General features: G+C 33.2%; 1 protein-coding gene across 1 annotated transcript; it reads right to left on the reverse strand.

Annotated features, from left to right (window-relative positions):
- Positions 1-3,611: 3,611 nt before the first annotated feature.
- On the reverse strand, positions 3,612-5,477 carry LOC131054276 (heat shock cognate 70 kDa protein 2-like). The gene has a single exon (XM_057988752.2). The coding sequence runs from the start codon at positions 5,475-5,477 to the stop codon at positions 3,612-3,614; it is 1,866 nt and encodes a 621-aa protein (XP_057844735.2).
- Between the last annotated feature and the right edge of the window lie 11,406 nt (positions 5,478-16,883).

Here is a 16,883-nt window from a genome sequence, read left to right on the forward strand (position 1 = left end):
TATATCCTTTCTCTCCCACTCTCTCCCTCTTTATCTATTTATATATCTTTCTCTCTCTTTATATTTATCTCCATATCTATTTCACTTACACACACATTCCCTATTTCTCCCTCCTTATCTCTACCTTTATATATCTCTCTCTCTCACTCACACAGATAAACACTCAGTATTTTTCCCTCCCCATGTCTATCTCTATCTCTATCTCTATCTCTATCTCTATCTCTATCTCTATCTCTATATCCATGTCTAGATATTATACACTCCTCTTCCTTCATCTCTCCTACTCTCTCTCTTTATATATATTCGTTTCTATGTCTTTATATATCACTTTTTATATTTTTATCTCTCTATCTTCTCCTCTCTCATTGTCACCCTCTTTCTACCTCTATTTCTCCCTCTCCCCCTTTTTATCTTCTTTAATATCTCCATTTTCTCACCCCCTTATAATTTACAATCTATATCTACCCTCTCTCCTTTCTATCCTTATCTCTATCTCTTTCTATCCCTATATATATGCATCTATCTCCCTCTTTCTATAATATCTCTCCCTTTGTCTCTCACTCCCCATCACCCCCTCTTTTTATATCTCTCTATTTCTATTCTCTCTAATGTGTATGCACACCCCATGTTTCTCCCTCCCAATATCTATCTATATCTCTTTGTTTTTTCCCCTCTGTATCTCCCTCCCTCTCTCTGAAGTCTAAACCTTTCTCTCTATTTCTTGTCTTTGTCACCTTTCTCTCACTCTCACCCTCTCTCTCTCTCTCTCTCTCTCTCTCTCTCTCTCTCTCTCTCTCTCTCTCTCTCTCTCTCTCTCTCTCTCCATCTCTATTTTTACAGTATCTCTTTTTTGTTTATTTTTCTCTAGCTCTCTCTTGCTCCTCTATTTATCTATTTCAATACATATATCTCTATATCCCTCCCTATCCCTCTATATCTATCTATATTTCTCTCTATCTATATCAATCTCTCTTCCTCTCTCTCTATATTGATCTCTTTTTTCTCTATCTCTTTCTAACCATTTCTCTCTCTTCCTAGGCCCTCCCTCTCTCTCTTACCCTCCTCTCTATTTATCTCCATCTCTCCCTCCCCCATTCCCTCCCTATGCACCTATTTATCTCTTTATCTTGACATCTTCCCTTTTCTTTATTTATATCTATTTATCTCTTTCTTCCAATGTAGTCTATCTCTCCCTCTATCTCCTTATATCTCTCACACCCTTTATTCGTATCTATATTTGGTAAGTAAGATATAATATTAACGAATGGCAGAAGCTATGTAACCGATTATGGGGTAGTGATATTTCTCCTAAAAAGAAAGCCTTCAAGGGGCTCTTTACTCTTCAGAACCTTTGTTTAACGAATAATCATAGAGATATTGATAATTGTAATATTTGCACGGTTTCTGAAACTATTAAACATGTTTCTTTTAAATGCATTTCATAAGGAAGTTAAGTAGCAGAACAACTTCCTACACTAACCTTGAGAGGAGGGTAATGCAAAAACTTTTACAAATCGTCACAATAGTTACAGAAAACATAAATAGATATAATAACATTCAAACCATAACACAATGATTTACGTGGGGAAAACCCTTTCAGGAGAAAAACCCCACCCTCCAAAACCCACCCAATATATTATTCTGCAATCAAAATAAATTACAATATACTTGCAGAGAAAGCTCTTCGTAGGAGTACAATTAATCAGATATTCAAAGGTAACTCAATAGCCATAAGACTCTTACACACAATCTCTATCTCACGCACCTCATATATAGGAGATACAATACAAGAAATCGTCAAATGGTATTACAAAACCATGGGCTAAAATCACCCAATAAGGTGTAGCCGAACTTATCTCCCTTCTAGATGGCCTATGATATTTTCCTCCCTTTTTACAGCTCATTTATGTGTCCGATGTATTTTATATTTCTTATTTCAAGAGTACAAACTTTTGGAGGTCATAACTTGAGAACCGTGTGTCCTATTGACGAACAGTTTGAAGCACCAAAAATCTAGCGAACTTCTCTAATACCTAATAAGCCTCTACGCCGCTTACACCAACTTTTCAATGCATTTTGAGGCCTATAAAGTCCTCAAAATCAAATTTAAACCTTTCATTGGACCCCTCCAAAACAGAAAATTTAATTTCTTCAAACTAATTGTGATCTCGCGATGTAACTTTACCGAAATGCTTATCTAGCCAACCAGAAGCTTCAGGGAGAATTTTGCACCATTTTGTGCTCAAATAAAAACTTACTATAAATAGTAACCTCATGTAAATGCAAGTTGAGACACCATTTTTCCGAACACATTTTTGGTAAGGAAATCTAGAATTTAGTTGGGGTCAATTTCCCATGTATCTTTATTTATCATGATGTTGTAGTCGAGCACATTAATGGTTTAAAAAATGATAGTAATTTATTCTGGCATCTTATGTCTAGCGAAATTTTGTTAATCATTGGGACTAGTAGGAACAAAGATAAATTTCAAGGTAAGGAGAGATTGCTTACTATTTCTCTAAGGAGACTCATTCTTTATAACATTGATGTGCAGGTCATATTTGTCATGAGGCTTGCCAAAAGGAAGTTTGAAATATTTATTGAGGATAGGACTACAAGGTCTATAGCTCCGAGCTCTTACATGGATTTACCTTGTCCAAATTCAGTATGGAGAGAACCCCACTCGGTAATGCTCTAGCAACCTTTATGAACAAGATCAATGAGGGGAGGAAGATGTAAAGATAGCATCGGGCCCAGTTAACAGCAATGGGAGCAGCACCATGGAATAGAACTATCATATGGATGGAGGGCCCTCTTGGATGAAACTCATGGATTGAGCAATAAGGTCATTATGCAACTATTCCTAAACTTTTTGTCCATTGTCATGGTTGCTACAACATAGTTTGAACTATATAGTTGTCGTTTGTATGTGAGTATAATGTATAGGACCCATTTTGTACACTGGTCATGGGGTCATTTTTTATATAAATCTCTATCCAAGTCAAATGTATGTATTCTTTTGATAAGTCTAGTATATAAGTCAATGCAATAGTCTTTGTACAGTCTTTGTTGAAGACAAATGTAGCTAGCATAAGTTGGACTATCTAAATATGGTGCAATAATCCAGAGTCTATATTGTAAGAGTTTTTCTTCTTATACTTAATACATATTTTATGGTATAGTTATGTTCTAGTTCCATGTTCTACAATTCTCATATACAATAAATTATACAAAATGGATTATTGAAATATCTACTTATTAAAAGATCTTGATATTCTTTCTACTTTTATATTCTAAAAAATACAATCAAGACAATTGTAAATAAAAGTTCTATATATTTAATTCCTTTAAGATATTTTTGAATTATTTTATTTACTTATACTTGAAAATTTGCTTTTTATATTTTATTTATATATATTAAACTTGGAAAGTATGCCAATTTTCTCTTTTCTAGTACAGGGTAAGCAACAAGATAACTGCTGTAAATGTATTACTATTATAATCTATAAAAAGAGTGAGGAAAAAACGTGAGAAAATATTGTATTCACCGGCGCAGATAAATGAGTGCTATTGTTTGTGTTACTATCCGATTAGTTGTGTTTTGTTAAATTTCATTCCTCTGCTTCAGTAAATTTAAATCGCTTGGAGGAAAACAAACGCGTACATTTCAACTTCAGTTCTTTCAATTCGTCTTGCAGTTCAACCACTGTCACAGTGTCCTCGTTGTCCTCTAACCATTCATCAACTGCAGCAATAGTTGATATTAAATCTAGTTCTGTAACATCAGCGTCCACAGAGCCTTCACTCTTTGCTTTAATCACCCTCTTTTTCATGTTTGACACGTAACATTCAAGGTCGTTTTTCGCAACATGCTTTTCCATCGCTTCTTCGTCCTCCTTGCGGAATTTTTCTGCGTCTGCTATCATTTTATCAATCTCTTGAATGCTCAGTCTCCCACCTTCATTAGTAATGGTAATCTCATTCGTTGCTCCACTTCCCTTGTCGTGAGCTGAAACGTTCAGAATTCCTTCTGCGTCCACTTCAAAGCAAACTTTAATCTTTGGCACTGTAGCTAGGGCAGAGGGAATCCCTGTCAATACAAATTTTCCTAGTAGATTGTTGTCTACAACTAAAGTCCTTTCACCTTCGTAAACTTCAAAATCTACAGACGTCTGATCGTCCTCCAACGTGGTGACCGATGTCTCCTTCCGAATTGGAAGTGGACTATTTCGCGGAACAACTACCATCATAACACCATCATCTACTTCAATTCCAAGACTCAAAGGCGTGACATCCACCATGACAATGTCAACTTCCTCCTTGTTCAGCACAGCTGCCTGAAGCGCAGCACCATAGGCTACTGCTTCATCCGGATTTACACCTCTGCATAGCTCCTTCCCATCGAAGAAATCTCGAACCAATTCCTGCACCTTTGGTATTCGTGAGGAACCCCCTACCAATACAATATCGTCGATTTGGCTCTTACTCAACTTGGCATCTTCCACGGATTTCTTCACAACTTTCATGCACTTCTCAAATAAATCAATGTTGAGCTCTTCAAACTTTGCTCTCCTGATCTTCAAGAAAAAATCATGTCCTTCGTAGAGACAGTCAATATCAATTACAGTTTCTACCGCTGAGGACAAGCTTCTCTTTGCCCTCTCACACTCTGAACGCAGTCGCCGAAGAGCTTTGGCACTCGCACATAAATCTGTTTTGTACATCTTTTTGAACTTTTCGGCACAGTAGGTGACCATCCTATTGTCAAAATCTTCACCTCCCAAATGCGCTTCTCCCCCAACTGATTTCACTTCAAATTTGCCTTTTTGAACTAAAACAATAGAGACATCGAATGTACCTCCACCAAGGTCAAACACCAGAATATGTTTCTTCTCTTCCTTAGCTCTACCAAAGCCATAAGTTATGGCTGCAGCAGTCGGCTCATTGATGATTCGCATAACATTTAGCCCTGCAATTCGACCAGCGTCTTTAGTCATCTTCCTTTGGGAGTCACTGAAGTAGGCAGGGACCGTAATGACTGCATTTTTCACCTCACTTTCTAGATACTGTTCAGCTATGGTTTTCATTTTCATCAAGACCATGGATGAGATTTCCTCTGGGGCAAAGAGCTTCTTCTCACCCTTGTAACTCACTTCAACCATTGGCTTGCCATTTTCCTGCGAAACAACTCTGAAAGGCCACAGTTTCATATCGGCCTGCATAGATGAATCAGTAAACTGCCTTCCAATAAGTCTTTTCACATCGAAGACGGTGTTAAGAGGATTAGAAGAAATTTGAAACTTGGCAGCGTCTCCAACAAGTCGCTCGTCGGCTGTGAAAGCAACCATAGAAGGAGTAATTCTGTTACCTTGGTCATTAACAATAATTTCCACTCTGTCATTCTGCCATACTCCCACACAGCTATAAGTTGTTCCCAGATCAATGCCGATGGCTTTCTCTTTTCCCTCACCCTCCATCTTCCTTCCCACGCTTTCTGATATCAATTGGTGAGTATTTCAGATCAGAAAGGAAATATAAATTCTGATTTTCAACAATCAAATATTATACCAAAAAAACAGGCCAATCTCGGTTTTGGTGATTTTTCAGCAGCTTACAATAGAATACTTCATAAGTTATCCACTCATTTATAAAGTCTCCACAAAATATGAAGAGACGCGTGATAGAGAAGTGAATCGTTTATAAAGTCGCCTCAAAATATGGAGGGACATACGAGAGATTATTAAAGTAAAATGAAAAGATTGATTATATTCTAATTTTTATTTAATTAATAAATATGGAAGGTGCATTCTACATGCTACATAGACAAAAGTAGACTGTTGTACTTCATTTTTAACAATAAATTCATAAAATTTCTTTACAACAAATGGTCTATCTTTGTCAACTGGACACCATCATTTTATAAAATGTCAAATTAAAACTTGCAACAGAAAGGTTGATAAACCAGTCTAGTAAGTTTGTAGGCCTTTGGAATTGGTTACACCCAAGGGTGTTTTCATTTCTTCCTTTTCAAAGGCCTTGGATTATCATTCGTCCACAACTACTACTAGTGGAATTGAAAGCTTGATTATGTTATCCCCATGACTACCCGGCCTGAATGACCAAAAAAAATTATTTTGGAGGTGTTTCATGAGGTAAGTCTCTCGGTCCACCTTCAAATATTATGATTCCACTTTCCAAAATTTGAAGAAGCCTATAAGTGGTTTGAAATTTTCATCCATGCAAGTTACTTTGTGGGAAGGTTCCCCCCTAAAAGTGTGCTTCATGACCACGTTGCCAAATCTTGACCCCACGTAGGATTTGGCTTGCCACTATACAAAAATTTTGTAACTTGGATGTTTTTATTTTAGCTCTGCTAAAGCCAATCATGTCTAGGTTTTTTTCACTTGGGGTCCATAGCTTGTCCATTCTTCCTTGCTTACTCTTAATCCCCTAACTTGTGACTATTCTATCACAAATGAAATTTTTCTTCACATCCCAATTTGGGTTCTATTCATAGAATTACTTATTCCTTTCTAACACTTTCTTTACCAGATAGTGATATTAGCGAGTTATGTTGTTTATGTAGAACACAAAAAATCATTATTTGTCTTGCCCTAAACATCAAGTATGTGTCAAGGTTGACCTTCCACAAGAACTGAAAATAAGTGCCTATAATTATATTGGTGAATCTTGTTGTACTCCCAAAGCATATAATATATCAACCTCTTGAACACGTGCTATTAAATTCAAGCATTTTACCACAAGATTAGTGATTATTCGCCAGGTTTTTAGTGCCCTAAACCCCTCTTACAACCCCCTATATGATCAGCATCTTCAAAAAAAGATGTTGTCTTGTCTACTATAGTTAATCACAAAACTAAAATTGCTAGTGACTCTAAACCTAATCCCAAATATTTTGGATAAAGAGTTTTAATTCTCGAAGCTTTAAAGCTTTTTTATTATCCTATTGTCAATGACAATAGTTTCTACTTCGCATCTTGTTCTAGTTTCTTCTCAACCCTAGAAATGGTCATGTTCATCATATCTCACTACCTATGATGGGTTAAATGAGATCTATAGCCTGTCAAGCTATCCAAAAAATGGTGAGTATTCCCTAGACATTGATAATCAAGCCAATAAATCTTCAAATTGATAGTTATGTTATTCAAGACACTTTAGCTCAAAACAATTACTCCATCCTTGATGGGTTTCATAACAAGGAAATGCCCCTTAATTTTTGATAAATTTTATTTCTTGAAATATGAGTACCATAAACCTCCCTTGAAAATACTTTGTTCATGATATGTACGTTCAAATTCTAGATTTAGATATTTTTTACTTCTTGGAGATCATAGTGTTTGGTTTTTTACATTTGGGTGTCTTCCATGTCATTTGGCCATTTAGTATTGATCTCTATTTAAACCAATAAATTGGCCATGATAGAGTTATCACCTCCTTCTTGACCATGTAGCATTAGGTTTTGGTTGATGATTGATGTGACCCAACCAAAGAGATTTAACTATATTTATTCCCTCTCCCCTTTTCTTGCAAAGTTAAAGAAGATTTAATCCTGAATGGCTAAGGAGTTTGAAGGAATAAAAATGATTTGAAATCACAGGACATGAGGAACCCAAAGATTGTCTTTGAAGATACTATCTACCCTATATTTCATGACTTGAGAACTATAATTTTAACCTTCCCACATCAAATTAAAACTCACATAACAACTTGGAGTTGAGATGTCATTCACAAATGGATGAATAGCTATCTAGCTTTCCCACATAACACTCTTCCATCAATATTAGAATGGATTGCTAAACCCTGGTGAAGAAGCTTTAGGACCCATTTACAAGTGTCATTCCCTTTCTAATTATAGTGCAGGGACCCACAAAGACCCACAAACTGGTTTTAATAATACAAAACTAAATTATTTCTATGATTTGGGGCCCATGTATGTATGAATAGTTATTTTCTTCTAAACACAATGTAGAGGTGTGCGAAGAATAAGAGATTCTATTTTCTATAGGATCCAATTTGAAGGAATTGATATTTTTAATATTTTTCTTCCTTCTTATACACCATTAAATTTCTACCATTCTTTCTAGTATTATTAAATTTGTGAGGTTCAAGTTCCTACATAATTTATTATTTGGCTATAGAGAAACATAGGTTTATAAAATCATTCCCTTTTATATGTAGACTACTTTTTGTATATATTCTCATCTTAGTTTTCTTTCTTGTTAAATTTGATAACACCCAAATTTGTACCATCATCATCATCATCATCATCATCCTCATGCTAATTCTAGATTTTATTCAGTTTACTTCTTAATCCACTTGATTTTATCTAGATCAATTATATTTAAATAAATCTCAAAGCTTGTAAATTCTAAGAATAACTTTTTTTATCGTTTATTCTGTAAGAGTCACAATCATTTGGAGATTAATTGCACCCTTAAGGAGCCAAAAAAAATTGTGACGAGATGGGTTGAAAAAAAGAAATAGTTCATGCTCATCCAAAGATATCACAACGACACTTCCTACTAAGACATCCCACTCACACCCATCCCTAAATACGATCTCATGGACCACCTTTCCCAATTCCAAAGCCACTAGATTAGCACACAATGAGAGGGAAACGTTGACTATTTGAAAATTATGATTGGTTGCAATTAAAATTTCCCAATTTGAGGATTGGTAAATATGTGAATTCCCATATTCCAACTCTATTTTTATATCACAACTAGTGTGTGTGTGTGTGTGTGTGTGTGCATGCATATATATATATATATATATATCTGTGTGTGTGTGTGTGTGTGTGATAATGGCAGAACAAATATCTCACGCCCATCCAATCTTACTAGCTCCCATATTCTCATGTATATGTACACACACACACACACACACACACACACACACACACACACACACACACACACACACACACACACACACACACACACACACACACACACATACATATATACATACATATATATACATATATACATATATACATATATATACAAATATCACTAGTACATTTTGGGTTGATTTCCGATGGCCTATCGTCAAAGTTTCGACTACTTTTCATCGAATTTCTGACAAAAGAAGTCGTCGAAAACTCATCATCGAGAATTCTAACAATTCCATCTAACGTCGGAATTTTGATGACATCCCGAACTCTTCTATAATAACCCACTATTAATTAACCATAATTTTTATCTAATTTATATATATATATATATGAATATTGATTTCTTATTCTTACTTATTCTTTATTATGTTTGATTCAATCGCATACTCAAGCACATCTATCCAAACGAGATAGGCATCCATCCAACCGGGATAGGCATCTAACCATACGGGCTAGGCATCTATCTATACGGGACAAGAGGTTTCATCAATCCAATCTGAGATAGGCATCTATTCATAAGAATAGGATATGCTCTAGCTAGAGACTTTAGACTCATTGGCACTATCTGGGTCCTGAGCCACTCTCTAAAGACTACACTCCCCTACTATAAGTGCACCAAGGTCGCCATCCTTAGGAGTATAAAAATAAATACATAAACAAGCTCGAGTTCTACCTCGAAATTCGGACTATTAAAGCCTCCAGAAGTCAAGCGAATCCATACGGGATTTCTTCTGAGTATGCATTGAATTAATTTTAACCTTTCAATTAGTATTTGCACAATTTGGTTAAAAGACCAAGGAGCTTCAAGAACAAAGTACTCACCCATAACCAAATCCTAATCCCCATCCTCGAACGCCTAAGTAAAATGGACAACTCTATCCCTAGATGACCTACATACCTATTTTGGCACGAGATCAAGGCATAAAGTATGTAGTTCTAGTTTCTAACTATGGTTTAATATAAATTATTTGGTGGGTATGCAACACTTTCTAGGGTTAATGTCCCAAAAAGTTTCTTTGTGGTTGCTACCCACGATGGTAGCTCTATAGAAAAAAGGCTCAAGGTGGCCTTCTTCTTGTGGCCTAAAATAACTAAGTCCTATTTCCTATTAAATACAACACCCTTAATCCATTATCATCCTTCAAAAAAAAATCATCAAGATAAATAAATTCCAATATATCACACACCAGCAAACCCTAATGGGGTTTTCCAAGGTTTAACTGAGCGGATGTAAATTTTTTTTTTTTTAAATTTCTTTTATATTATCGATCCAAGGGGGATTATCCGCCCCTTGGATTTTAACTTCCATATGACCCTTAATTCTCCCCGGCGATTTATAGGGACGATGCCACAGGTGTTGTTGTTGCAGCTTTATTAGGCGTTAAGTGCAGTAGTTCAACACAATGACATTACCGGTAAGCGTGACCCAGAGGCACCATAGATACCGAACGCTGCTAAGGTTTTTAGTTTCAACTCCTCTTGTTTAGTTGTCTATCTAAGAATTTAACTAAGAATTCATCAAAGGAAAGTATGCAAGGAATTAAAAACTGAGATATAAGTATTACATGCCAAACGATTCAACCAATATTTGGAAATAGTATTTTCTTGAAAGAAAACTATGGTAATAGTAATTAAAATTCCATAACTTGAACTATATACATGAAAGTACTTATCGCTTGAAAGCTATGACACTTATAGGAGATAGCTTATGAAAATGACCATTACACTTTAAGTATGAATCCTAAAACTTGAAAGGTACAAAATTGCTTGATAGAAAATTAAATGATTAAATAGAAAGACTTTGGAAAATAATTTAACATTTACTTGTTGAAGAGAAAAACTATTTAATAATAAACATGAGAATAAGCACATTATTGATAAACCAACTAATTCTTCCATTTGAAGTAGCATAAATTTAATCTTTTATTAATTTCTACAAATGATAACCTTACGTAAATATGAATCCTAATACTTGAAAAGTGTTAATTTTCTTGATTAAATAGCAAGACTTTGGAAAGGAATTTCAAAATCACCACATCACTTTAATTTACCAAAATTTGAAAATAAGATTAGAAGAGAGTCTAATTGCTTGCCAATTGACCATTATAAATCAAGCTCCTAAATAACTCCAATCAATCTACTTCCAGTTGCTTTAGAACTAATATCAATTCCCTTGCAAGATTATAAGAGATAACTAACTATTCCTTCCACTTGAAGTAACGTTAATTTTATCCTTAGGTATTTTCTACAAATAATATCGTTATAAATTTCAATTTTCTTATTTCAATTTAATTCTCTAAGTGGTCATAGGATAAGTTTTCTTGAGACTCATTTGCTTGATAAGGATAAGGATCCAATAATCTAGGACAATTGATTCAAACTTTATTTCGTCTTCAAAACTAAGTTCATTAGACATATACAAGGAATATGATTACTTGATAAAATAAGTCAAGTCTTATGTTAAAGGGGTTTTTCAGATCTAGTAAAACTATTTGGTTTCAAATAAAGTCTTCTTTGAATCCTAAGTAATATTATGTTTTTACAAATAGACCATATCATGTAATTTACCTCTAATTTAGATGTTAATTCATTCATCTATACTAGTTGCTTTCAATAATAATGGAACCCCACCCTTTAATAATCTTATATGCCTTTGACTATTCAGAGATCAATTACCCTCAAATTCCTTACATACTCTATATCTTGTAATTTAACTAGAGAAATCAAATATATTCAATTCCTAGAATTGAGTAAATCCTTAACTAACATTAATTCATATTTATTGAAATACACAAAAGGGTAACTCAGAATCTAAGCACAATATTACTTGAGAGGTAGATTATTTTTTAGTTTTAATACTTACGCTAATTTCAAGTATACAAAAATCTCTTTTATGTCTAATAAATTACTTAGTTATTTGAAATGCATGATTGGATCTATTTACTACCAAAATTTATTTGAAGTTAACTAGTAATACTTGAAAAGAACCAATACTATGGAATAAGTGCAAGGAAATAATGCTTTAACTAAGATTATAATTCTATGAAAGAAACACTTGCTTGAGAGTGATAGTATCAAGGCAACTTTTAGTGGGATTATTATTACTAAAAGAGTAAGTCTATTAACCCTATTCTTTGAAATCGACAAGTACTCAACTACAGGTCTAACCAAACAATTATTTCATATTGCTTAAAATATATAAATTGTTTCTGAGAAGGGACTACACATATTTACATGGAAGATAAATCCTCTTAAAATCTAAACTATGTGAAGGAACCCAAATGTTTGAGATGATAGAACTAGGTGAAGCATACAAAAGGTGCAAGGATTTCAAATATTCAAGGGGGATGTTAGGTGAACTGCTATTTTGGATGAAATTATTTGACTTGCAAGAGTTTGTAAGTTCTCATTCCCCCTTTAAATCAACTAATTAAGAATAATTCTAATTAATTAGAAAAATTGGTTTTAAGGACCCCAAACCTTTTAAATAAAGATCAAAAGAAAGATCATCAAAGATCAACTAGACCAACATAAAGATAACATACAAAAGACTGGCAAGAAAGCCAACAACTTGAATGGACAACAAAAAACTAGGAACAACAAAGAAGAAAACATTGGAAACAAAGACCTAGATAGCTAGCAACACCTATAGAGACTTAAGAAGTTGAACAACCTTGATGACCAACAGGTCATAATTCGTTGAAGCAACTTTGAGCTCTTCGATTTCCTTGTTTGGATTTTTCTCCCTCTTCTTGCCTTTGGTCCTCGTTCTTGGTCTAGGGATCCCTTGTCATTCTCTAGCTTACTAATCAAGATTTTGATGTTGTCAGCTGAGGCCTTTAGAATGTTATAACTGTTTTCAGCAATGCTTCTAAGACAGGTATCGATTTTATTGAGTCTGTTTTCAGCATCCACCATTCTCTGGTCCCTAATAGTGTCATTATTTTTTATTTACTCCAGGGCCTTCTCCACTTGCTCAAACCTTGGATTGAAGGCGTCCCTAATCTCTTCACCTCTGACAATACTCTTTCCCAAATCATCAACATGCTTAGCCATGGATTCACCTTCACTGATGCTAATAGTCTCCAGAATTTGAATCCTATGACTCAAGTTCTTGTTTTCCTCCACAACTTTCTTGTGACTGTTTATGAGCTAGTTGAGGGTGTCCACAAACCCTTTCAAACCCTCAATGGAAGGGTTAGAAGGGGGGGATTTTTCACCAACCTTGGCCTGATTAGTTTTGGGGTCTTCACCATCGGTATTATGTTCGGCATCACCACCAACACTCTGGTTGAAACCATCCCCCGTAATCTCCTCCTCAACTTTTTGGTCTGCATTTGAATCCTTACTCACTAAATGTTTAGTATAGCAAAAAAAACTATAAATGGAATTCCCTTTGATTATCAAAATTAAAGAGAATTCATTTACAACCAATTAATTGATAAAATAATTCTCCAAAATTGTTTGCCATTAACATAAAAATTTTGATAAAACAAATACAAAATAATGTTATCAATCCATAATCAATTTTTTATATTATCAAAATTTAATTATAAACTAACTATAATCAAAATTTATAATATTAAATTTTAATTATTAACCAACAAAAAAAATTACAAACTATAATCAAAATTTATATTATTAAATTTTAATTATTAATCAAAATCAAAATTTATATTATTAAATTTTAATTATTAATCAAAATCAAAATTTATATTATTAAATTTTAATTATTAATCAAAATCAAAATTTATATTATTAAATTTTAATTATTAACCGAATAAAATCACATTACAAAAAGTAAAATTAAAAAGAAAAAAAACAAGGTTCCTTTTGCATCCTGTAATAGTTAGAGGAATTAAGAGGGTAGTGGGTCATGCAAAGATTTTTAATTAAAAATGTCATTAATAGTACCCACTATTAATAACCCATCACTATGCATATATAATTAATCTACTATTTAATTCATCATGTTTAAATACAAAGTTTAATCTGATAGGTAATTTAACAGAGGAGAATAAAATATGCTGAGAGTTAAGAAAACACAAGGAGTAAATTATTCTGGGAGGAGAATAAACAAAGGATTAAAAATTATTCAGATAAATGAAATGCATGGAGAAATAATTTATCCCAAGAGATAAATAAATTCATAAGAGCACAAGAGACTATAGTAAATTATTCTGGGAGGTGAATAAACATAGGAAAATAATTCATTGTAAGAAATGAAATGCACAGAGAGATGATTTATCCTGAGAGATAAATGAACTCATAAGAGAAAAAGAGATTCGAAAGGGGAAAAGATAGCATTCACAGGAGTGAATAGATATGCATTTGAAATATAGAGGTAAAGATCCATAGAGAGGAAAATTTCTAGAGAAATAAATTGTACAACATATTTGGGGCAAATTAATATTTTGAGGTAGAGCTTTTAGAGAGGAATATTTCTCATAAAATAAATTATACAATATACATTTATGCATATTTTGAGGAAATATTTCACACAGAGGAAAAAGCACATGATTTTTCTTTCTATCATGATTTTTTTAAAAATAAAACAAGGGTATTTACCTATATTAAAAAAATCAGATAATTTTTTTTTAAATTTTTTTTTTTTATCAGTAATTGGCCGAAGCCTATCTTTGAATTATTATTATTATTATTATGTTTGATTAGATTGACCCCAAGACCTTCCCCATCCTATGGAAGGCCAAGAGTCACAACTTAGAATTCCACTTCAGATGTCCTTATTGGGAATTGAACTTGGGTCTCCACAGTGAGAGCCCAGCATTTTAACCAGTTAAGCTCAACCCCTTGGACAAATAATTTATTTTCTATTTGAGAAATAATACAGATTTAAATGATATTTTCATATTTAGAAGAAAAAAAACTACTATCAAATATTCATGTAGATCAAAGAAATTGAGAAGGATAGGAAAAAAAGGATTTCTCTTATTATTCTATCAAAATAATTGAGAAAGAATTTATTTTAAAAAGGAAGATTTCAAATAATAATAATAATAATAATAAAAGAGATTAAAAAGAAATTTCTTTTGAAAATTACAAGATTCATACATGCAACAAGTAAATGGAAAAGGGGAAACCTGGATTGGATGAAGAACTTGTTATAGGAATCGACTTCAATCTCTCAGCTAATCTTTTTCAATGCTTCCTTGTGGCTTGATCTTTGAAAATCATATCTTCTACCTTAAAAAGTATTCACAAAATCCTACTACTACTACCATGAAGAATTCAAGAATACTTTTCATCAAAAAACCATGAACCACTATTTCGAAAACTAAAATCCATTATATAGAAAGGGAGTCACTTTCCCACTACTACAGGAATTAATTGATTAGAGATTCTTTTTCCAAAATAAACTCCATGCAAAATTAATTATTGACAAAGTGGAGGTTATATGCATATTAAATTTAAATTTGAAATTATTTCATGCAAGATATATTCCTTACAACTTGTCATAGTGGCGGTTACATTTGACCATGCATTTAAAATCTGAATTTGAAATTTGCTTCTAGAATCTCATTTTCTCCTACAAAATGTGCTTGATTAATATGTTAAATAAATAAATATTTCCTTATGAGTGAGTCACTTATTAATTCTTCTTTTAAAATAATTCCACCCTTATTCAATTTCTATCAAGAAATATAAATTTCCAAATAGATTTGCAATTTCAAGAGTGTGTCGCCACTATTTGATTATTATTATTTTTAAAATAGCTTCACCCCCATTCTATTTATCATTTATTAACATTAATCATGAAATTCAAAATAATAATAATAAGCAGTAGTGATAACAATAATAATAACAACAATAATAATAACAATTATAATAACAATAATAATAATAATAATAATAATAATAATTGTTAGTGTTAGAAATCACAAACAAAATACTTTTCTACACAAGCATATCAAAAGAGATATCAAAAGCATGACAAAATATCTAACTAAGAAGGTAAATATGATGAGGCATCTCCAAATGCCTCCTAACATGCTCTTGGTTTCTTCTCCTTTGTTCCTCTCCTCTCCAAGTTCCAAAATAGTGTATCTCTCAGCAGCTTTTTGCACTATGGATGCTTATGGAGGTTTGAGATTGAAGTATTTGCTCTAAATATGAATAAAAAGCTAATACTATGCTATTGATACTAAAATGATTTATTTTATCCAAAATGACAAGATATTAGTTGATTGTGCTAAAATGCTCTCTTAAAATGCCTATAGCTTAAATGCATACAAGTTTTCAGGATTCGGATTATGAAGAAATGGGCTCTATTTATAGGAAAAATGGAGCAATGGATGGTTGAGATTGAGTAATCTCAACAAGGGTCAGGATTGAATGATATTCAATTCATGTGAGGGCTTTCAACCCAATCCCAGGATGATAAGTGTCAATGTGAGATGGGTTGAGAGGAGAGGGAATAAGCATTAAATGCTTGACATGACCTTGGGAGTGAAGGTCAAGGTTAGTTGAATGAATAAACTCTTTATTCAAAGAATAAAGCTTTTATCCAATGGATAAACTCTTGTGCAAAGGCAAAAAGGGATAAACATGGTCAAAGGAATAAATGCTTGAGGAGACACATAAGTGCAAGTTGAAATAACCATAAATGGTTATGTAAGAGCCATTAATGGTCATGTAAGAGCCATTAGTGGTTTTGGAAGACTTTGGAGGTTAAATTGTTGAACACACAAAGCATTAAATGCTTTTCAAAGACTTTGAAGTCTTTGAGAAGTGACTCCAAGTTGCTTAGGAATGTGACAATAATTAGGAGATGGATTAGGTTAATTAGGAAGGGTTAGAAGAATATAGAAAGGGGTTTAGGTTTGCAAGTGGATTTGGTGGTTGAGGGAAAATAGGATTTTATTGAAATAAATTAATTTATTTCAATAAATGTGTGCAAGTTGCATTTGTAGGAAAATGCAAGTGGGGGGGATTTATGATGTAAATA

Source organism: Cryptomeria japonica, chromosome 2 (assembly GCF_030272615.1).
Source record: "Cryptomeria japonica chromosome 2, Sugi_1.0, whole genome shotgun sequence".
In the NCBI taxonomy this organism is placed as follows: domain Eukaryota; kingdom Viridiplantae; phylum Streptophyta; class Pinopsida; order Cupressales; family Cupressaceae; genus Cryptomeria; species Cryptomeria japonica.